The following is a 22,825-nucleotide window of genomic DNA, read 5'->3' on the forward strand; positions in this document are numbered from 1 at the left end:
TGTGTTGCATTATGGGACTTGAGTGTTTTACCGGCACCATGAGTGAGAGTGGTGTGTGTATGAGTGAGGGTCCTCACAGTGTCGGCTTTTCCGTGGTACTGTGCTGTGAAATGAAAAGTGGTCACAATGTTGTCACCATCTGATTTACATGGCCTGCGTGTGCGCTTCCTCCTCCAATCACTTGGGGTCGTGCAATGTATTGGACACAAGTGATCTCTGGATTCAAACCTGCCAGTCATCAGCTTGGCTCTGCTCCCACCCAAATTGTCACAATATATTTCCTTCCAACATTTTTTATTATTTTCAAACATTTTTGAAAAAGCGCCAATGAGCCGCAAGCAAGTGCTTAAAGAGCCGCATGCGGCTCCGGAGCCGCAGGTTGCCGACCCCTGGTCTAGGTCTACTGAACAAGTTTATTGATCATTTGTTAATGTCTGTGTACTACTGAGCAACATATTCTGTGAAACGACACAAGCTAACACCCACTAGCAACTTTTGCTAAGGATGTTTCTGACAACTAGATCCAACGACAATATCAAATGCAAAGTTTTAAACATAAAGCAAGCTGAGACATCACAAAGCAAATGCAAAGCTATCATCAAAGCATGGGCATGAAGAAGATATGGCTTAGTAGACGTTGAACTTTCATATTAAGGCGGGTGCTGCAAAATATTGACTTGGGGGCCTCCAGTTTGAGACCCCTGCCTTAAATGGTTGTCTTTACCAAATTTTGATTGGTCTGTGTTCCTGCTATTGCCAGCAAGGTAATTTATGGCTTTGTTTTTCAGTGGAAGAGTACTGATTAAGTTCTTGAAGCTTCCTGTTACTGGTTTCAACTGGTCTGGGGCTCCATGTGGGTTAATGTAACAATGGATTCATCAATGTCTTACTAACAAAGTATTAAAAAACTTTCCTTTAGTATAAAAACACGTCATCCTGAAGGCGGTGTAAACATAGCGTAACCCTTGTGCTATCCTAGGCATGGTTACATTAAAAGTGGGGTCATTTGGACCGCTCAAGGGCGGTTGTGAATACAGTACTATGTAGAAGAAGAGCTTGTTGGAGATCAAATTGGAATATTTGTGTAAATGTAAATGCAGTAAATGTCTTGCTAAAAGCAGACAGTAAGTGAAATTATTAAGTTGCTTGATAGAAACTTGTTTTTTATAACTCTAGCCCATTGTTACCAGACAGTTTTCAACGTCAGAGAGATTTTTCTAAAACCATATAGAAAAATTCTAAAAATATACAAAAATAAAATGAAAAAACTTTTGTAAAAAGAGACTTTACAAGTGGATATGTTTGCTAGAAGTAAACAAGCTCCAGAGTCCAGAGGTTTGAGTGCACTGACAAATTTTCTCGAAACCAAGAAAAAAAAAAAGTCAATATTCTCAGCAGCGGTGAGATCATTATTAATTTAGCTTATCTGCCAGCATGAATATCGCCAGGTCTGGAGAGTGCTGAATAAGTAAGAGGAGGCTCTGACTTACCAGCAGCACCTGGCATGCTCTGGCATCTTGTTTTCGGAGCCGTCCATGGCTCGTCCTGACTGTAAACATGTGAATTTTGAGGTACACCTTACACACCAATCAGTCGGTTCGGTGCGTCGCCTCCTGCCAGTCAACACGGCCGCCCGCCTGTTGCTTTTGTTCCCAGACCTGTCATTGCTAGAGTGCTTTTTTCCCAGCCCCATCTCATTTTTCGCCTGTCAGCACTGTACCAAAAGCCTCAAAACCTCCTTTCTCCTCTCATCTCATCAGAGCTCCCTTTCTCCCACCGTCTCCACCCCCCATCAGGGGTATTTTAGTGACCATTTTCGGTGCAATTAAATGTTAGCCCTTCTGCCTGCTGGTCATCTTTCACAGGTACTCCTGGGAGGTCAGCGTGCAGACAGCTAATGACCTCCCCTTTGTCTGGCTCTGGCCAGCTGTTCCCTCCAAAGCCGGCACCAACGCCGCCTTCTGCCATCATAACAGCTGAGAGACCAGACATGTGTGTGACACTCTGCTCAGCGGCTTTTTATTCCATGCACTGTCAGGCTTCGTTAGAAGAAGCGACACTAAACTGATGGGGCTTTCCGCTTACGGATATTACAAGACGTGTGAGCAACCAGGGGGCAAAACTGCAGTCTGCAAACACAAGCAAATGTTTCTTCTGAATATCTATTTTCAGCTGTGCTGAATTCTTGTTGACTCCCTAATGAAATGCGTGAATCATGAAATGCGATTTCATACTGGAGCTGCGAGTTTTAATGTCAGCTGCGCTCACAGTACTTCAGCTAATCTAGAATTTCTTCTCCTTTTCTTTGGAAACACTTTATATCACATTTACATGTGAGTAGTACATGACTTTATAGGTTTATGTGAAGTTATGGATACAGAAAATTGAGAAAAAGTTGTCTTTTCATCGGTAAGTTGATGTGTCTAAAGAGGCATTTCTTGTATCTAGAGGTTAAGCGTTGTTTGTGACTGTGGGGGTCTCTTTGGGAGTAGCAGACACGGCTCCAGATGTCACAGGTATAGGACTCTACACATTCTCACTCCCAACTTGTCATACATGGATGTTTGGTTAAGGATCCCTCCGCGTCACTTTTTGACGTTTTGGGTGTCCCTAACTCGTCCTTTTTTTGCTGGCTGTTCCTTTTAAATCGGGGGTAACATACGCGGAACCTGTACCAGGTTAGGGTACCGGTCCAGTCCACATCCCAGTACCAGGTTACAGATTTGCATCCAGGCCACAGACTCTAACGAGGGGTCCCCAACCCTCAAGACGCGGAACGAAGGTTGGGGACCTCTGGTTTAAGGGGAACAACCAGCACCGTTGGGTACACCCAAACCATTAATAAGTGGGAGCCTAAACCATACGTCCATTTATGACAAGTTGGGAGAGAGAATGAGTTTGAGGAAGTGCTTCCTCAAGATCCTTTTTGCCTCGCTTAAACACCAAAGCCTCAAAATGTCCTTTTGGACTTTTCTGCTAATTTTGACTATGAAAGGGTCAGAGAATCTCCTATATGTGTGCTTTTGCCCCCTTTTCCACAAGACATTGAATTTTCAGTTTACAATTTGTTCTATTTCATAATAGTGGTTAAACCAATATATATATATATATATATATATATATATATATATATATATATATATATATATAATATACATTTTTTTTGCACAAAGTTTTTCATGTTTATTCATAACAATGACAAACTTGTTTCTCTACACATTGTATCATCCATTATTCCACTTCAATTGTGTCACCAATTGGGTTAGCCGTATATAAAGTGTAAGAAATTCAGTACAGACTGGTGAAATTGACTGGCAGAAGGCTAAGATTGTATGTATATATATATATATATATATATATATATATATATATATATATATATATATATATTATTTAGTGACATTTATTAAACATTTCCAAAATTCTATGCTCTTATTGAAAAATAGCAATGCTACAGTTTGTAACAAGAAGCAGCTTTAATTATGGCGAAATGGTTCTAGAACAATATAATCTGGTTGTTGTCCACAGTAAGCTCTCTGTAATAAGGAGAGAAAGGGGGCGGGGTTGCTCCACGCCAACGATCCCGCCCACAACTCAAAGGTAATATTCTAATAACCCCCCTGCTTTACATTTATAATTCTCAATAATTTAGACGCTATCAGTGTTATGGCTCACATTATAAAATGCAATAACAGGAAGAGAAAGTTCTGCCTAACAATGGAGCGTAAACAAAGATGGCAGTGACAAATGCATTGCTCTTTAATTCCAGACACATTGGTACCTCAGAGGAGATGCATCTTTTTTTCCCAGATATTTTCTGCACTAAAAGGGCCGTCAGATTGCACAGTTTACAGATTCTCTGGAGTTTTGCTGTTTCTTCTTTGCCACAGTTTCACTTTATTGCAAAACGGAAGTCTATAAGGAGAAGAAATTCAGTCTTTACATTCGGTTTGGCCAGTAGCGTAATTGCTCGGAGCCTGGAGTCAACCCTCTAACCGGCCTGCCAAATGTTATCAATATGATCCGGAGTTGGGCTCAATGCAGCACTTTGGTGAGACAGTGGAAGTCTTCCTTATGCAGCCACGCTTTAGATTAAAATGTTTTTTTAAAAAAAGCATTGTTGTGGTTACTGTATGTTTGCATAAACCAAAAAGTGTTTTGAAACAGAACTAGAACTCACTCTTTACACCGAGAGGCCAAAATCCAAAACACACCTCGCAGGTCGGAGGTCAAACAGGATAAACATTTATTGAACACTAAAACTACATTTTTAAAAGTACATTACATAATTATGAACTAGGTATATAGCATTACTTGCGATAATGCCACTGTGAATGCTGTAAGCTGAATTTGGCCACTAAAGAAGCTATGATAACTGAAGATGCTGAAATTGATAGCCAAAAATGCTGAAGCTGAAAGCCAACTAAAATATTAGCTAAATGCTAAATTAGCCTAGAAAACTAAAAAAATAAATAAATAAATAAAAAACTTAGGTTAGCCAAAACAGCTAGCATGTAGCTGAAAAATTAGCTAAACTTCAAAATATCCCAAAAATCTATATTACCAAAAAAAGCTACTGTGTAAATCTTAGCCTAAAGAAACTTAAAAAGAAAAGCCTAAATTAGCCAAAATAGCTAGCATGTAGCTGAAAAAATAGCTAAATTTCAAAATATCCTAAAAAAAACTATATTACCCAAAAACAGCTACTGTGTAAATATTAGCCTAAAGAAACTTATGAAGAAAAGCCTAGATTAGCCAAAATAGCTAGCATGTAGCTTAAATATTAGCTAACCTCCACAATAGCCTAAAAAACCGTAGTCAGTGCCAAAATATTCCAAAAAGCTAGCAGAATGCTAATTTTAAAAACTTTAAACTGTAACTTTTTACCATAATTATGAATAATAAAAAGGCAGGAAGTTTTAAATTTAACATTGGGCCATTAAAATCAACCAAAGAAAATGATCTGGGAATAAAAAAAAAAAAAAACTCCCTGATTTAAGCTAATTTAAAAATAAAGTAAAATAATCTAACTAAGTTTACCAGCTAAATACAAGGCCCGAAGCAAAAAATTGTGTTGACAATCAGTCAGCGAGGAAAGACAAAACCTAAACCTTTAACTTCCTGGATTGAAACACATTAAAAAATGAAAGTATTGTAAGCTAGCTCCAACTAAATACAACGCCTGAAAAACTAAACGAGTCACACGCCGTGACCCATTCCATCAAACTTTCATACACTGATGGTGACAGCAGAGCAGTTATGCAACACCACCCTGTTTGTAACCACTTTGTATGTTTTTGTTCATCAAGATGTAAAAAACAACTTAATCAGTATCCCAAAATAAGGCGACTAAAATGACTGGAAGTAAACCAATTGCTATGATTGATGTCACACTTTGTCCCATTCTCAATTACCATTAAAATAAAATAATTTAAAATAAGTCTACATTTTAGGTTTTCTTGTGTGACATGAAAACCTGACCTTACGATTTTCACATTTCAGGAGTACAAACCCTCAAGATTTACAGTGTACTGTCATGGTAGAAAGATGGAGAAGACGCTGCCAGCAATTAGCTGATAGAGGAATATTGCTGAGCTGTTAGCCCAGCTTCACTTTTCTTTTTTGGCTCCTGCCGTTCCTTTGAGAGTTGTTTCACGCCGACAAAAGAAGCGTAATAGGCCATTATGCAGACACATGGCATATTCCACGTCCGTTTAACATCGACTCCCACAATGAAATGCAGCAGCAAAATCCAAAACAGCCATTAGCATGCTAACAGAGATGTTACTGCTTATTATGCAAGGGGGTACACACTTCTGCTAATTTGCACTGGCATGAGCACGCAGTTTCACTCTGCATTGGAACACCATTCCCAGGGAATAGATGCATCTTATTAAAGTCTTATTTCCTCACATTTGACTCTAAAGCACAAGTATTACATGAAACAAGACTAAAGGCTCTGTAATGAGTAGAAGGTTGTAAAATGTTGCATCTAATTCTCAAACTGTTTATTAACTATTTGATTTTTTTTCCCCCCTAGCACCCCAGATATACTCCAAAACTATCTACAATTATGCTTTAGCTCACTTGTATTTTTATATGTGTGTGTATATCTGATGGAATGTATTAAGTCCACTGAGATGTCTTTTAACTAACAGATGAATAAAAATAGAATCAGGTGTGCTTAAACAGGTGCAAATGATGGAACCACCCATACATCTGTACCCGACATTTGTTCGGGTCGCTTTACTCTATTACATTTTTCAGGTGTGCGAGCTTTTAGAGCCTAATGCAGAAAAAGAAAGTGCAACTATTCTATGGACTCTGAGGTTTACAGACCAGCTGGAAATTCTTCATCGTGATTGAAAAAAAAACGAGTAGGGATGTCACACCTTAGGTGCTGAACACACTAAAAAATAATAATAATAAAAGTAACTTTTTAACATAATTATTAGCTGGATATACAGCATTACCTGCAATAATGCTAGTGTAAATGTCATGAGCTGAATTTAGCCACTAAAGATGCTAGTGATGATAGCTGAAGATGCTGAAATTGATTGCTAAAAATGCTGAAGCTGAAAGCCACCTAAATTACCCTAAAAAACTATTAAAACTTTAAAACAACTTTTAATCAACTTTAAAATAGGTCAAAAAACCTAAAAAAGCCTAAATTAGCCAATACAGCTAGTTTGTAAATATTAGCTAACCACCAAAAAAGTCTTGAAAAACTAGCATGTAGTAATATTTCAGCTAGCATGTAGCTGAAATATTAGCTAAACTTCAAAATCTCAGTAAATGCCAAAATAGTCTAAAAAAATTGCAGAATGCAAATTTTTTAAATGTTAAAACCGTAACTTTCAAACATAATTGTGAATATTGAAAATACATTAATATTATTTCAAAATAAATCAACTTAAACCTTAAAAAACTTTCAATATTTTACTCTCCATAAACATTTATTTTGTAAAAATTACACAAGTTAGAAATGAGCTCAAGATAACATTGCGCCATTAATAACAATAAAATATCTTGATCTGGAAGGCCGGATCCGGCCCCCGGGCCTTGACTTTAGCACGTGTTCCAGAGATATATAACATTTTTTTTTTTCCTTTCCAGGTAGTGATACGTCTATTAACTGTATATGAAACATGGGCCGAGCGAGTATGACATCACTCATGGAAAACAGCTTACTTTCGGGTACAACGAAATTAAGTCAATTTATCTATCAGTGTTTAATATTCATGTGGGATCTAGGGCTGGGTTGATGAAATCAATCAATTAATTTAAACTTAACAGATCAATAAAAAAAATATAAATCGATTTAGCAAATAAAGCTGAAGTCCGCTAGCTTGATGCTAACGTTTATAAGAATTTCCCCTTAGGACGACTAATGCTAACGCTCAGTTGAATTAAACATACCGGTACGTAGCTGGTTAAATGACCATCTTTTTATAGTCATAGGTATGAATTTTCTAAACACTTTAAGTAACCATTGGTGGTATGAAGCAACATTTTTTGCTCATACTTTCTTCTTCTCCTGGAATAATGCTATATCGCGACCCTCAGTCCAGTTCTCATCTACAATCAGTGGATAAGTGTAGCTCTGTTGACCCGAGGTCAACTGCTTTTTTTCATTTCTTTCTAAGGACATGATCATTTGTTAAGAATAAAATCTTACATTTATCAGCTGTGCTTTTCCTTGATCATTGAAAGGACTTGAAGTGCACGACTGGTAAAGCCATCAAAGGCAAACTTTCATGCAGAGGGAGTACAACGTGGATCGGATTAGATGAAAATACGTATTTCTGTTTTTATTACTATTGCCTCTAAGATGCGACGATCTTCTTCTGCATTAAATGTTTTATAAGAGCAAATGTACAGAAGGAAGAACAAATATGGTAGCTATATGTAAAGTTGACCACTTTAAACCGGCTTTGTGTCACTTATTTACTTGTAAACTTAGTTTATTTTTTAATTTAGTGTAAATATATCAATTTACCATTAGTTTACCATCAACTATAAATATAATGTAACAGGTGGGTGGTTCAGATTCTTATTTTTCTCAGTGATTTGCAAAAAGATTTATGTCATTTCCTTAAAATTGACTTCTTGATTTCCTGTATCTCGCTGTTCGAATGTCACCATTAAGATGAAAGTCCATATTTCTTCATAAGTGATCAAAACCACAAAAATCCACTATAAATCAAATACTTTTTTCCCACTGAAGTGACAAAATGATGAAAATAAATAATGATTGTGGGACTGTTTTGGTATGACCTGCAAAAAAAAATAAAAAAAACTCCTTTAATTACCCCATCTGTCTTCTGAGCCCTTTGGCTTGCCATATTTTAATGTAAAAATGTCATTTTGGGTGTCTAGGACACCAGGACCTCCTCTAGGAACAAGCTGATTTCATTTTTTTTTTTAGCTTCCTGAAACATTCCCACGTCAGGCTCAGGAGCACGAAAAAGATTCGATTTGACTGGCTGCAGCAGATGCCAGCCGCAGCACTGACACAGCCTGACATGATGTGGTTCTAATCAAACCTGGTTCCAGGTCAGGCAGAGGTGCCAACTGTGTCACAGGTGCCTGCTTCTGGATGCGCACAACCGGTCGCATGCGGTTCAAGCCTGCATAGCTGATGCAGCCTGCACAAAACAGCACATGACTTTTCTTTCCCTAGCAGGAATATTTTGGAACAGAGGCTCCTCTAGTCTGTGTTTGTGCATCTGTTAAACATTTAAGGTTCTTTTAGGAATGTTTATATAAGGATTCATTCTGGTTGTGTTCATTAACGTTGAAGCAATTTTGATGGGTACACGCCACACTGTCTTTTTTATTATTATTTAGTTATTTTCAATCACAAAAAAGATCAGCTGTTTTGTAAATACGCTAATGCGGCTAACACGGCTAACATGTGACTGTGTTTTTCTCTTTTTATTTTACTAACAAGCTTTGGAGTTAGCGTACTTATAGTAATGTCTGTTTTAGCGGTATCAGTTTGTTTTTGCGTGTTGCGAATAAAGTTGGACTTAGATTATGCTAACATGGCTAACGTGTAGCACTTTCCGACTGGTATTTTGTTTTTTTTATGTGTGGCTAACACTGTCAGGAGTTAGCATAGTCATGGTAACCTATGTTTTAACAGTCTGTCTTCATTGCAAATAAAGTTAGATTGTAAAAACGTTGAAGCGGCTAACGTGTAGCAGTGTCGGACTGCATTTTTATTTTTTTATGTGTGGCTAACGAGGTTAGGAGTTAGCATAGTCATGGTAACCTATGTTTTAACTGTCTCTTTCTTGATTTTATATTTTGCAAATAAAACTAGATTGTGAAAACGTTAACACGGCTAACGTGTAGCAGTGTCGGACCGTATTTTTGTTTTTTTATGTGTGGCTAACAAGGTTGGGATTTATAATGGCATCCATTTCTTTTTTATGTGTTGCAAACAAAGTCAAACTATACGCTAACATAGCTGACATGTAGCATTGTCAGACAGTGTTTTTGTTCTTTATGTGTTGCTAATGAGGTTGGGAGTTAGCATAGCCACCGTAACGTTTGTCATAGAGGTAAGCTAACGTATTTTAAATACACTAACGTGGCTAACGCCTCTAAAGTGGGGTAGATCTACGTCTAATTTACTGCAAATGAAGTTTATAAAGTCTGAATAGCTAAAAGACTTCTCTTAATGCGCCTTGTAGTTCGGTGCGTCTTATATTTTAAAATACATAATTCATTGATGGTGCAGCCTATAGTGCAGAAGAAAAGGGTACTGTACTCAAATGCTTTTTTTTTACTCTAGCATTCCCATTTTTATCCCTAATCAGAAAGATGATGGAAGAAATATATGTATTTTTCATAATATAAAAATAAAATACTCTGACATCTGTACTGGAAGTAGTGTATGTAATTTTCAAAAAAATGTTTAAACCAGCACTTACCGGAACCTTGGCTACTGTTGGAGCTTGAATTGATGTTGTAAGTTTGTTCAGATTCAGGAAACTTGAAGGTGGAGTTGGAGCTCAGCTGCTTTCCGCACAGCAACATGGAGAAACTGTTGATCGGGTCGTTTTGGAAATCCAAGGAATTCACTGCTTCAGCGGAAGAGTTCACCAAACTTTCCATCTAACGGCGAACAAAAACATGAGATAAAACTGTTAACACAAAACAAGAGGTTTTGTTATATTTAACAATGATGCAAACAACAACTTGATCTGCATTTGCCTTTCTAGATTTTTTATTGAATGTTTTTTTTGTTTTGAGATTTTTAAAAGAAGATTAAAAAAAGGTTTTTATTTTGATTAATAGGAGCTTGGTAGTTTGTTAAATTGCGAGCGAGCGAAATATTACGCTGTCATTGTCACGTAATTTTAAAAAGTATTTTTTGGTCAGGGTATCATTCCATTAGATTATTGTAAGGGAATAAAATTCAAAATTAATTAAAAATAAATTGAAATGCATAATTAACTAATTGAAAACAAGAAAGTGCATCAAAATAAAAAACTTGCATTAGTCATTGAAACAAGAATATCTAACAAGAACTGGTAATAAATACATTTATATGTATATATATATATATAATATAATTTTAAAAGAGAATGTCTTTTTTCATTTTTCTTTTAAGATTTAAAATATATATATATATATTTGTAAAACACTATACATTTGCTTAGGTATAAAGTTTAAATTTGATTGTAATGTTTCAAGAATTGTACATTGTTTCCTGCTCGTCTATTGTTTTCAGCAAAAACAAAATATTAAAAAGCCCAATACTGTAGGCAAAACTCTGAGTAATCAATAAAACAAAACTGCACAACATTTTAAATAAAGCTTAACACATAGACCGGCCCAAGTGGCAAGAGTATTGGATTGATGTCCAATACTACTTTGATGGGTAATTAGAGAAAGAGGGAGGCACAAAAATATTTATGAATAGACTTGAATTGTATCTTTAGCTTTCCTAAAGACATCTTTGATCTATATTCAAAGTGTTCCCAATAGTCTTTTAACTTTGATTATGCTGTTTTTAGCCATAATCTCCAGTGTTATATTTAACATAATTTCTGCAGAGCGGCAGTAGTCGGTAATTAGAACTACCTCTGAGTAGGAACTGTAGGCACAGAACAACCCCGCCCCCCTTCCCCTCCTTATTACTGAGAGCTCACTGTTTACAACAGCACCATCTATTGGTTGGTGGTGGTAATGGTTGCTGCCTATTACGATACACGACAGTCTCACACTAGCTTAAAGCCCCTCACAACTCCAACCTGACATTACCGGTGCAACAAAAATGTTTAACAAAATCGAAATTGCAGAAATTGTTAGTAAGCATTGATTGGTCCGAGTCAGGCTAAGTCAACGTTTCTATGGTAATCATACTCAAGCGTGAGCTTGTAGGTGGTCCTTGCCTCTTGAAACGCCTATAATGAAACGACCTACTTTTCATTTTTATTTATAAGTTGAATAACTTGAAATAAAGGGAAAAAATCGGATTAGCAAAAAAATGTATTAGAGGAATAATGATTATTCAGAGAAATAGAATGACTGAGTAACAGCTGTTTATTTCTCAATAGAAGTCTAGAGGTTTTTGGCTTCTTGGAACTAAAGCGTACTTCCTGTTTGAAACCCCAGGGGGGAGGGGTCAAAGATATTCGACGTTGCTGTATCCTGCAATGCTTTATTTTTGAGCTCCTTTTATTCCTTCTTTTGTAGCAAATTTATAAAAGTGTGTGTTAGAAGAGGAAAAAAGTCCAAATAAAAGCATCAGTTACTCTTTACTTCATTGACCCTGACCTCTCCGGATCGTACGTTCTTCCTTTGTGTTGTTGTTATCACTATCATTCAGCTATGTCAGCTCTTAACTGTAGGCTTGAAGTCATTTTCCATCTCTTTTGCTTGAGGCACAGAGGAGCACTATTCACTCTATCTCTTGTCTGGGTTTTTTTTTCTTCGTCTGTTTGAAAATGCCTGTGGGCTTAACAGCTCAAAAGCCCTCCTCTATGAACTTCCTGCCTTATCATTTATTTATTGGATTTGCTGTCCCACATATTTCCTTTCAAAGTTGACGGAATAGAAACTATGCAGGCATTCACGATCCCGAAGGGACGTTGGATGTTTCAAAAGATTCAAGAAAACATTGATTCTGATCAATAATTCCTAGAGAATCACGTTCAATCATTGTAACACACAAGTGGACAGGAGAATTACAGTCTTGACAGCTTACTGGGAGGTGGAATATTTTATGTGACAAAAGAAAGGTAGGCAAAATAATGTTAGAATAACAGGGGTTTTTTTTTGGCAAATCTGTTTCATTCTGAATAATGTTGAACTTTAAATGTGGCCAGTAAGGATACAATGTTTCTCTTATTACAGTAACCCTCTCGCCATCTTAGACACAATAACATTGGGAGTGGGGTCATCTGGACCCTACAAGATAGCACAAGGGTTAAATTACAAAAAAAAAAAAATCTTTCCACAGTCAGAGTCTGACTGTCCATACACACACACACACATATATATATATATGTATATATATATACACAAATTATGGCTATCATGGCGTCAATATTTATATGTATGTATGTATGTGTGTGTGTATATATATATATATATATATATATATATTCCTAGCACCCAAATCTCTTAAGCACAGCTGTACTTCATTTTAAGTTTTAGCCTTTAATATCCAACAATGAGCACAACAAAACACTCCTAAAACTACCATAAAATGTTGACATTTACGCATAATGCTTTGCTTAATGTGGATCTAACTTAAAATTTCATGGTTAATGTGTAAATTTTACTACCATAAAATCTTTATTTTTTTTTTTTTAAACATTTCACTATATAAAGTGTTGAGAAAACGCAAAGGTTTTTCTTATCCGCTTTAGAATATGTCGGAAATATATCAGTTTGGTAAACAACTGAAGGCAAGGCAAGTTTATTTGTATAGCACATTTCATGTACAGAGACAATTCAAAGTGCTTTACATAAAGTGCTTTTCCTTCCAAAAGAGACTACTTTTACTGTTTCGTCTACCTAAATGTCTTTGTGTTTCTGTTACTACTTTGATATATTCATTAAATCTTTGCCCTCAAACAGTATATGCTAATCAGATCATTTAGTATTAGGAAACAAACCTTTACATCTAACAAGTTTCGCTGTAATAAGCGATGTTGCGCATTCGACAAGTTGTGTACCCTTAAGACATATTAAAGCTTTATTCTAAACTAAGATGCTAAAGCTATGATAGATGCACATAGTTAATCAAACCAATGAAGGTAGGTAAAAATTAGGTTTTATAAAAAGAAGTGAAATAATTCAGCTTGAACTCTGAAATGAAACTGAAATCTTAGTCAGAGCTGCCCTTATGGGTGGATTACAGTCATGTTGCAACACTTATACAACACACAATGTAAGTAAGGCGGAAATACTGGGGATTGTGCATTAAAAGGAGTACAACTTTCATTATCCTACAATTGTATGTTCCATTTTCATGACATCCTTTGAGGTATCTTAGGGCATGGCAAGACACACATATGGTTCCCTTAAGATATGGCCGGTCTTCTCTACAACACTTCATGAGCTCAGACTACCCACGACCTCTCAACAAGTACAGGTCAACACGAGTGCATGTGACTACGGTTTTAATCATTATCCAACACATTATCATCCCCAAGTCGTCATATATGACGTTTCTGGTGTCCCCAACTCTTTGTTATTTGATGTGCAACCCTCAAGACGCTGTACCGAACGAGGAATGGTCCCCGGGATGCGTCCAGTACCAGTACCCAAACCCAGTATCGGTACCCTAACCCGGCACTGGACACAGTCCCAGACGTGGTACCAGACGCAGTACCGGGGGTAAACCGGGCCCAGGTTAGGATTAGGGTACCAGTACTGGGTTAGGGTAGTACGGGACCTGATTCACAGCCCGGAAGTTGAGGATTTAATGGGATCAGTCAGCACTTCAAAAAACAACGAGTTGGGGACACTCAAAACGTCAAAAAGTGGCATGGAGGAGTCTTTAACCAAATGTCCATATGTGACGGCTTGGGGATGAGAATGTATGAGAATGTAATGCATTATCAGATTGTATTGCATATATTGAACAACGGAATATCCCATCAACATATTGGAAAATTTCAACAATCTGAATTATACGATATGGATTGGATTGCTACAGAACAAGATTTTGTACGACTAAAAGATTGTATTTTTATCTGTGTCATCAAGCATGATACGGGATGTTCTCCATGACTTCCCCGTGGTGCTGACTCCAGTTCCTCAAAATGCTAAATGTACCTACTTGTAGAGAAAGTCCTTTAGACTCAAATTGGTACCGCTTTCACTCCACTTCCACTAAATCAGTCGAAACCCGGTAGTAGATGCACAAAGGGGGACGCCCTAAGAGAAGTAAGCGGATCAAAAAGACATGTGACCTTTTCCGTGTTGCCACTCTCTGTCTGATGGTTCAGATGAGCGTTGCTGTGGCCCAGAGGATAAACTGATTCCCTAAAAATTGCTAACCTTAGAAGCTGTTTTATCCTAATTTTGTTGAGTTAAGTTCCTGCCTTCCAAATATACGACAACAAACCGGTGCTGTGATCTGGATCTGGGGAAAAAGAGACAGTTTTGGACCCAAAGGACAACAGATTGAGATGATTTTGGATCAGTCTTTGCTTTGGGTGGCCCGCGTGAAAAGGTAAGCGTAGACATTATTTTTTTAAAGAATGTTTGTAGATGTCTGATTTTAAATTCAGTCAAGATCAACTACTAAACCAATCTAAGTCTGTAAAGGTTGAAACAAGATATAAGATAAGAAATGGATAAGTTGGAGAAGTTGGTGAAGCCAAAATGCAGACGCTTTGAGGGATCGGTTGAGTGTTTTGAAGGACCAGGTCACACAGAAAGTACTCCCCCCAGTGGGCTGAAGAGTTTAGACAACTCATTTTAGGATAGTAGAAAAGGTAGTAATGATAAACCCTTTAACCTTCGTGCTCTCTTATGCCGTCCAGATGACCCCACCCTTACATTGAGGTGTTAGCCCTTCCATGACAAAGGTGGACAAGTCTTTGTGTCTGTCATTGGCCACCAGTAAAGATCGACATTGAAAAATAAGTTCAGCACACTTTTGTGGGGTCCAGATGACCCCACCTTTAATGGAAACAAGCCAAGGAGAGTGGAAGGCTTGACACCAGTGTTGACATTCTTTCGACTACCATGGGGTGTTGCGCCACCCCCCATTGCGCCCCTGTTGCTCTGCCCCTGGAACCAGCTCAGTGATGTTTCCAAGTAAGAATTCATACATCGCATATTATAAAGGTTATTCAGAGAAAAATGTTGACTTATTGTGCCCTGACATTTATGACCAAATGTGGTCCATTATTTTTTCTATTTTCCATCCTCATTTGAATTCTTTTTATGTCATTACTTGCTCATTGTGGTTTTTGGTATAAATGCAATTTTAGACTACTATCACAATGACTGTGTTGTGTCTTTGTGTTATCAAAAGGTTTACTTACAGAGTTGGACCAAAGACCTGCAGAAAAAAAAAAAAACATTTTAAAATCAATCGCAAAACCACCATAAAATAACTTTCAACAATAATTCGGAATCAATATACCTGGATAACTTTTCCATGTGTGTGTCAGTTTTATCATTTGACCTTTTAATAATCCTTCCCACAATAAGCTTTGAGAGCTTTTCCAGCCATCCTTCTTAACCTTCATTTTATTTGTTTCTTCAGTACAAAAACATGTCAGAATCTGTGTCACTATGAGTCATGAATGCAACATTTTTACTTGTAACCTTATGACCAAACACGGACAAAGCTTAAACAAAAAAGATGAAGATGTGGGAAGTCGAAACAAAGGGCAGAACCTGTAGTTCTGTTTTTTGTTCATATTTATGTATATTATGTTCAGAAGTTGCTTTAATGAGTTGGACACCTATTTATGCATCCTTTAACCTTTGATTTCCTTATTCTTTTATTAAAAAGTCAATTGTTTTGATTTTCACTTTTATATTTTATACATCTTATGGGGTCCAGATGACCCCACCCTTATATTGATGTTTGATCCTTTCCATGAAAAAAGACGGACAAGATTTTATGTCTAGATAAAAAATCCTTGAAAAAAGTTCAGGGTGCTCTCTTATGTGGTAAAGATGACCCCACTTTCAATGTAAACATACCTAGGTTAGCACAAGTATTAAATTTGTATATTATTTTAAACCATAACAAATATGAAAAAGAGCACAGTTGTGACAGAAAATGCTCTATTCCAATTAATCCACTTGTAGATGACTAGATCTGAGAACTTTTTTTTTTTCTCATCTAAGCTCTTAAAACTGTAGGTCTGGATAGCTCCAATATTTTTTGCCATTTTCTGGCATTTTATGAGTGCGTTATTGTGCAAAATTAGCTCTGATTCAATTTAATTTTGAATTTCTGGCTGAAATGTACCACAAATGGTAAATATTTTTTTAATCACTGCAGACATCTCACTACTTACTAATAATTTGCTGTGTTGAAATAGTCGTATGTAGTACAGATATTTTATATATATATAGATTTAGAAAAAAATATATTTTATCTTCATGTTTATCATTTATTTATGCCAATAAACCAAAAGATTATATATATCATAATAGAAACTACAACATAATTACAAATCAGTGTCTTATTTTTCTATAGACTGAAATAAGACTTTGTGGTCCCTACTGGCAAAATCAACTCTTTTGGCTCTTTAAGGTTTAAAGGTTGCATACCCTTGTATTAGGGTTTAAGCTAGCAAAGCCACATGTAAACAGAGAGCTCTCAGCAACAGGGAGGGGAACACGGGGTTGCTCCACCCCAATAGTCCCAACCACAACTCAGAGGCGAATTTCTCATGAACTATGTCCTAAAAAAACAACACAGATTTATAGGATTTTGGCTAAAAAAAATGTCAAATTGAAAGACCACTGCTGTGATAATAGATCAGACGATCAAACAGATCAAAAAATAATTAGAGTGGGTCTTTAACGCCTGAAGTTAAAATAATTACTGTTGAATCTTCAGTTATTCTACATTACAGAGCTTGAATCATTTTATATCAATAAAAGACCTATTCTAAAAATGAATCCTTCAGCTTTGGTTATAGTATTTTCAAAGAGTTACCATATAGTTCAAACAATCACCTCTGTGGATTTTTTTAGAGGTAAAATTGCACCTTTTTTTTGTTACAGTTGCAACTAAATCCATGAAATCCGGATTAAGCACTCAACCAGGACGATTGTGTTGATGGCCATGGTTTGTTGCTCTTTTTTTTCTCTGCTGATTAGCTGCCAGAAGATACCTACAAAACCATTTCAGCGTTGCTCCCCATCACTGACAGAAACAATGTTGTAACACAGCGGGGATCCAGTCCGACACCCTCAAACCAGCATCTTCGGCTCCCTGCGTCTTTTTCCTCCAACTTCTGAGATGATGATGGAGTTGCACCATTTAAGAAAACCATCTTTTTCTCCAACAAGCATGGGGCTAACCCAGACATTTATGTGGATGGGAAAGATTGCTGGAATCAATTACCCAGTTGGAAACCCTCACCTTATAGATCACCTATCATTACAGTCCTCATATGGAAGCTTCAGGAGCTCGGATGACGACGAGACGCTCCTCCAACAAGGTTGCCTTTCTGATTGAAGTGACCACCTGAGTCTTTTTTAATCAACTCATGGTAAAAACAAAAAAAAAGGGACACCTTTTGCCATCCTAGTCTTTTGATGGTCCTCCATTCTTTCCCCCGGCGTTCTAGTTAATGACCTTTCATGCTCTCACCACAGACAGCAAGTCCCATTAATTATGTCCAGGCTTAGATCTTTGATGGATTTAATCTTGTATATTACAAGCCAGCGACCCCGAAATGCAAATGGACCACAAGCAGCTTGCTCGATAGCAGCCCCCCTCCCTTCGCACCCCCACCCCCCGATGCCTTTTTTGCAAATTAGGTGCCGTATGAAAATCTGAATATCATCAGGCAAATGAGTCTAATGCAAAGCAGCAACTTATCAAGACAAACGATCTGTCAGTCTGCGCGACAAATTGCATCATAAATAATCATATGCCATTGTTTTTTTTTTTTGTTTTTTTTTTTGGAGGGATAAAGGGGAATAACAAATCCTCCAAGTTGTCATCCGCATGAAGGGGACACTTTCCTTGATGGAGGATGCAGGGAATTTTGCTGAGGGTAAGCCTATAGCAATCTGTGTTTTTTTTTATTTTACTCAATGACTACAATATTCTCTTAAGCCTTAGTCAAAACTGCCCTTATGAATGGATATAAGCAGTCTCCGGGCAACAAAAGGGGCAAACTCGTATGGGGACCAATAAGAGAGAAAATGCTCAAGCAGTTTTTTTTTCTACAGGCGTGCTGCGGGCGACAGGTTGTGCTGCACACTTATACAACCTGTAAGTAGAGCTGGGCAATATAGAAATGTTTATATAGATTTTGTAATATCAGGAAATACCGATATATAAACCAAATAACTGTTTGTCAAATTTGAGCTTTTATGGAACTTTCTGTTGCTGCTATGAGTCCAGCGTGTTTGTCTTCCAGTTCTGACTGGATCCCATTAAAAATTGCTGAATTGTGTCCAGTCTGAATACAACAAGCCCCCTTTGGGGACTGAAAGGCTAAAACATCCCTAAGGTGTCCTGTGTCTCACCCACTTCACTCTTATTTACCCTTATGTGTAGCCCACAGCATTCCCAAATAAAAAATGTGTATAAACATTTTGTACTCTATGGGCTCACCAAGTGTTCTACGACCTTGGTATTTCATGAGAGCCACCTGTACAGCTTTGCCCAATTTTTCGCTTGTAGACATCCCATAGCCACACATAAGGGCAGTTGTGACTAAGGCAAAGTATCCAGCTGCTCCTCTCTGCTAGCCTCCATGGACCCGGACTACCCAAAAATTACCAGGACCAGTACAGGTCCATCCTCGTACAGGTGCATATGACTAAAGCTTAAGATACAAATGTGGTTTCTTTTTTTTAATGCATAAATTTGTTTTGCTTTTAGGTCAATGTTTCAAAATAAAAGTCTTACCTTCTTCGGGTATTTCCAGCAGGAAGCTTTGCAGATTTATTAGGATTTTAGAGATTCTAGTTGAAGAGAAAAACAACAAAATTTCACAAGTACTTATAAATATTACCCAGATCTTAATAACCTTTCAGTTGCAAAATAATAAGAAAAGAATCACTCAGCTCATACATGGAGTCATTGAAGTTATTGACTTGACCTGGCGTCTCTCCCGGCGTCGGATAGTTGGAGCAGGGATTGTCAATGTTGCACATCATACTTTGGAGCCAGGGCAGAACGCCAGCTGACGGCATGGCTTTGTTTGGATAGTGGCCTAGGAATAACAAACAGGAATGACCCATTTTTTGATTTCCCTGCTGTGTTTTTTTTTTTTTTTTCTTTTAATCACACTTATTTTACTTTCGATTTCAGATTGGATACTCGCACTCACATTGTCCTTTGTTACTGGGTTTGGTGGTGGTTCGGACAGTCACCAGGATGAAAAAGAGAAACAGAGGCCACAGGATTTCAACCAGCAGCCGTACCTGCAGGATCAAGTCAAAGCAGAAGGTTACCAAAAAAAAAACAAAAAAAAAACAGCAGCAGGTACCTACCATCATTTGCATTGTTGACCTATGATGACATTGGGTTAGATCTGTTGTTATAGACCACATTAACACTCTAACCTACATAGAGGGAAATTTATATATATAAATATGCTAATACAGGAAACCGTGAATGAAGAAACGCAAATACGCGGAGGAATGCCATGCACACACACATACATATATATACAGTATATATATATATGTATAAGTGCTGTCACAAACTATTATTTTAGAAGTCCGCTAATCACCAAATATTTTCCCGGTAAGTCTTAACCATCATCACCTTTCAACTAACTAAAACTTGATATATTCACACAAGCATTATCTGAGAACATGCTAGTGTGAATGCTGTAAGCTGAATTTGGCAGGTGAAGGTGCTAGTGGCGATAGCTGAAGATGCTGAAATTGATAGCTGAAAATGCTAAAATATTAGCTAAATGCCAAATCAGCCTTAAAAATAAAAAAGCCTAAGTTAGCCAAAAAAGTTAACATGTACCTGAAATATGAGCAAAAATCCCAAATAGCCTAAAAGAAATTTAAAAAAGCCCAAATTAGCCAAAATAACTAGCATGCAGCTGGATATTAGTTAAGCTCCAAATTGGCCTAAAAAACTGAAAAAATGTCAAATTAGTTAAAACAGCTAGCATGTAGCTTTAATATTAGCTAAACTCCAAAATAGCCACAAAAAGCTTTAAAAAAAGCCTAAATTAGCCAAAATGGCTAGAATGCAGCTGAATATTAGTTAAACTCCAAATTAGCCTAAAAAACAGAAAAAAATCCTAAATTACCCAAAACAGCTAGCATCTAGCTGTAATATTAGCTAAACTCCAAAATAGCCTAAAAAACAAAAAAAGTCTAAATTAGCCAAAATAGCCAGCATGCAGCTGAATATTAACTAAACTCCAAAATAGCCTAAAAAACCTTCATAAATGCCAAAATAGTCCAAAAAGCTAACATACTGTCATTATAACTTTCAACTTAACCACACTCTGACCGTATATAACATAAAGCAACGGCTAATCAAATATTTAACCTGTCTTCGACTATTTTAATTCTTGATTAGCTGACTAAAAGTGGCAGCCCTAATATATATGTATATATATATATGTCCATCAGAAAAGCATCAAAAGGAATTGACAATGTTTTCCAATCTACTGAATTCCAGAAGCCTTTATTTTTCGGAAAACAGTATTTTTACACTCTGCTTTAAAGTGCATAACTTCTTTTCTAAAGCGTCGGACGAATGCGATTACGTCTGACCTGGCTTTGACATCGTGTTGACGTGTCCTTGGCCAAGACACTTAACCCCAGGTTGTCCTGAATGTGTTTGTCGATGAGCCAGAGTGGGGAAAAAAACACCACTGTGGTTTGTAGTGAAAAAAGTGCTTTGAGTGCTTGACTAGAAAAACGCTTTTTAAATGCAACCCATTAAACCATTCCCTTCAACCGTTGCATCTAAGAGTCATTATTTTAGTCATTTCACAACATGGCTACAAACGCCGTATGTTTTGGCGTTTGTTGTGAAGTCACATCCTTGTCAAAAGCAACTCTTAAAAAAACAAAAAAAACAAGCGCAAATGTTTTCTTGTGTTATTTCAAATACTTTTTTCCATGAAAGAAGATTAAATTGTCTAATGTGTCAGCCTATTTTATTCAGAATTGTCACAAAGAAAAAAAAAATGCACCATATCCCCCTAACTCAATTTATATGTAAACAACTTTGTTTGTTATACTTAGCTATTTTTTTTTACATTTTCCTAATTGTGTTAATCAAAATAAAAATTTTGGAAAAATATTATTACACAATAAAACTAAGGAGACTCATTAAAGGTCGACATTGCTCTTCTCTGAAATATATCCAATATATACTATATAATATCCTTTGGAAAGTATATAAGGTAGAAAAAAAGTATCTAAAGTAAAAAAAAAATACTTTGAAAAAAAATTCAATAAAAGCAAGAATATATGACTCATACATTTGCATAGTGAATCTTATACAATAATGCTGGGACGATTTACTGCATTTAAAAAAAAAACAAACAATAGGACGAGCTTTGTGGGGCGCAGACAGTTCAGCAGTTATAGTCAAACAAACTTTTATTACATGTGTTTTTAGGCAAATTAATTACCTTCAAATTAAGAGGTGAATCATTTTATGGTGTGAGGTTTGCCAACATCATTTACTTACCGAATAATGTCAGTGTACACTCCATATAGATTAGTCATATATTATGACACACTTTTATAGGTTATATTTAGCCAGCGTAGCACTGCTTCATAGAAAAAGGAATCATGAGTGCAACAAACTATTTATCAGTGAAAGTATTTCTTTTCTTTTTAACCCATTATTTAGACCCATTTTTCCTTAGAAATACTCTTATGTGGAAAATACCACAATCCAAGTTGATCACAGAAAATATTTCAGATATTTTTCTATAACATTCTTTTCTTTAGGGGTAAAGACCCACTCCGATGAAAATAGTGTTTTTAAAATGTTCTTGTAGCATATTTTTGATAATAGTGAACCTTAAAATTAAGCTTAATCTAATTAGCATTAACTTAGCATTTATGAGTGTATATATATATATATACATATATATTTGGGCTGGAAATTGATAAAAAAAATAACTAATTAATAGCAAATCTGATCGCCTTCTTTTTTTTCTTTTTAAGTTACAGTATTTGCCAGCCACTTATCTTCTTCAAATAATCATAATATGAAATCACACGCAAAATTATACTTTTTGAAAGTTTATTTTTAACCCTTTGGAACCTAGGGTCCAAAAACTCAGTTTTTGTCTGTATTTACATTTTCTGTGTTTTTAATTTGAGAAACTACCTACTTGCTTATTTGGTATCATTTTAATCAGCGCCTCTATGATATTTGTTCATTTTTCCATGTTGTATTCACACACTAGACATAAAAATCATGCAAAAACAGAAAATTCCATCTGGAAAAATGGGATTCATTTTGATCTGGAAATCCCAAAAATGTTTAACAAACTGCTTTTACAACATAGAATAAACATTTTATGTGTAATTCTAAAAAAATGACAAAAATCAAAATTTTAAACAAATTATGTTGCACCGGTAATGTTAGGTTGGGGGTGCGAGGGGCCATTAGCTAGCGGGAGAGGGTGTAAACAAAGAG

At 36.5% G+C, this 22,825-nt stretch overlaps 1 protein-coding gene across 1 annotated transcript in view; it reads right to left on the bottom strand.

Annotated features, from left to right (window-relative positions):
* The window catches only part of LOC112156111 (phospholipid-transporting ATPase ABCA1), a gene marked incomplete in the record, with an annotated part of 201,468 nt that overhangs the window by 163,934 nt on the left and 14,709 nt on the right, over positions 1-22,825 (bottom strand). The window contains 5 exon segments of the mRNA XM_024288273.2: positions 9,942-10,125; positions 15,525-15,541; positions 19,094-19,149; positions 19,259-19,400; positions 19,518-19,611. Coding sequence (XP_024144041.1) covers positions 9,942-10,125; positions 15,525-15,541; positions 19,094-19,149; positions 19,259-19,400; positions 19,518-19,611 — 493 coding nt within the window.

The sequence above is a fragment of the Oryzias melastigma genome, linkage group LG18 (genome assembly GCF_002922805.2).
Source record: "Oryzias melastigma strain HK-1 linkage group LG18, ASM292280v2, whole genome shotgun sequence".
Taxonomy (NCBI): domain Eukaryota; kingdom Metazoa; phylum Chordata; class Actinopteri; order Beloniformes; family Adrianichthyidae; genus Oryzias; species Oryzias melastigma.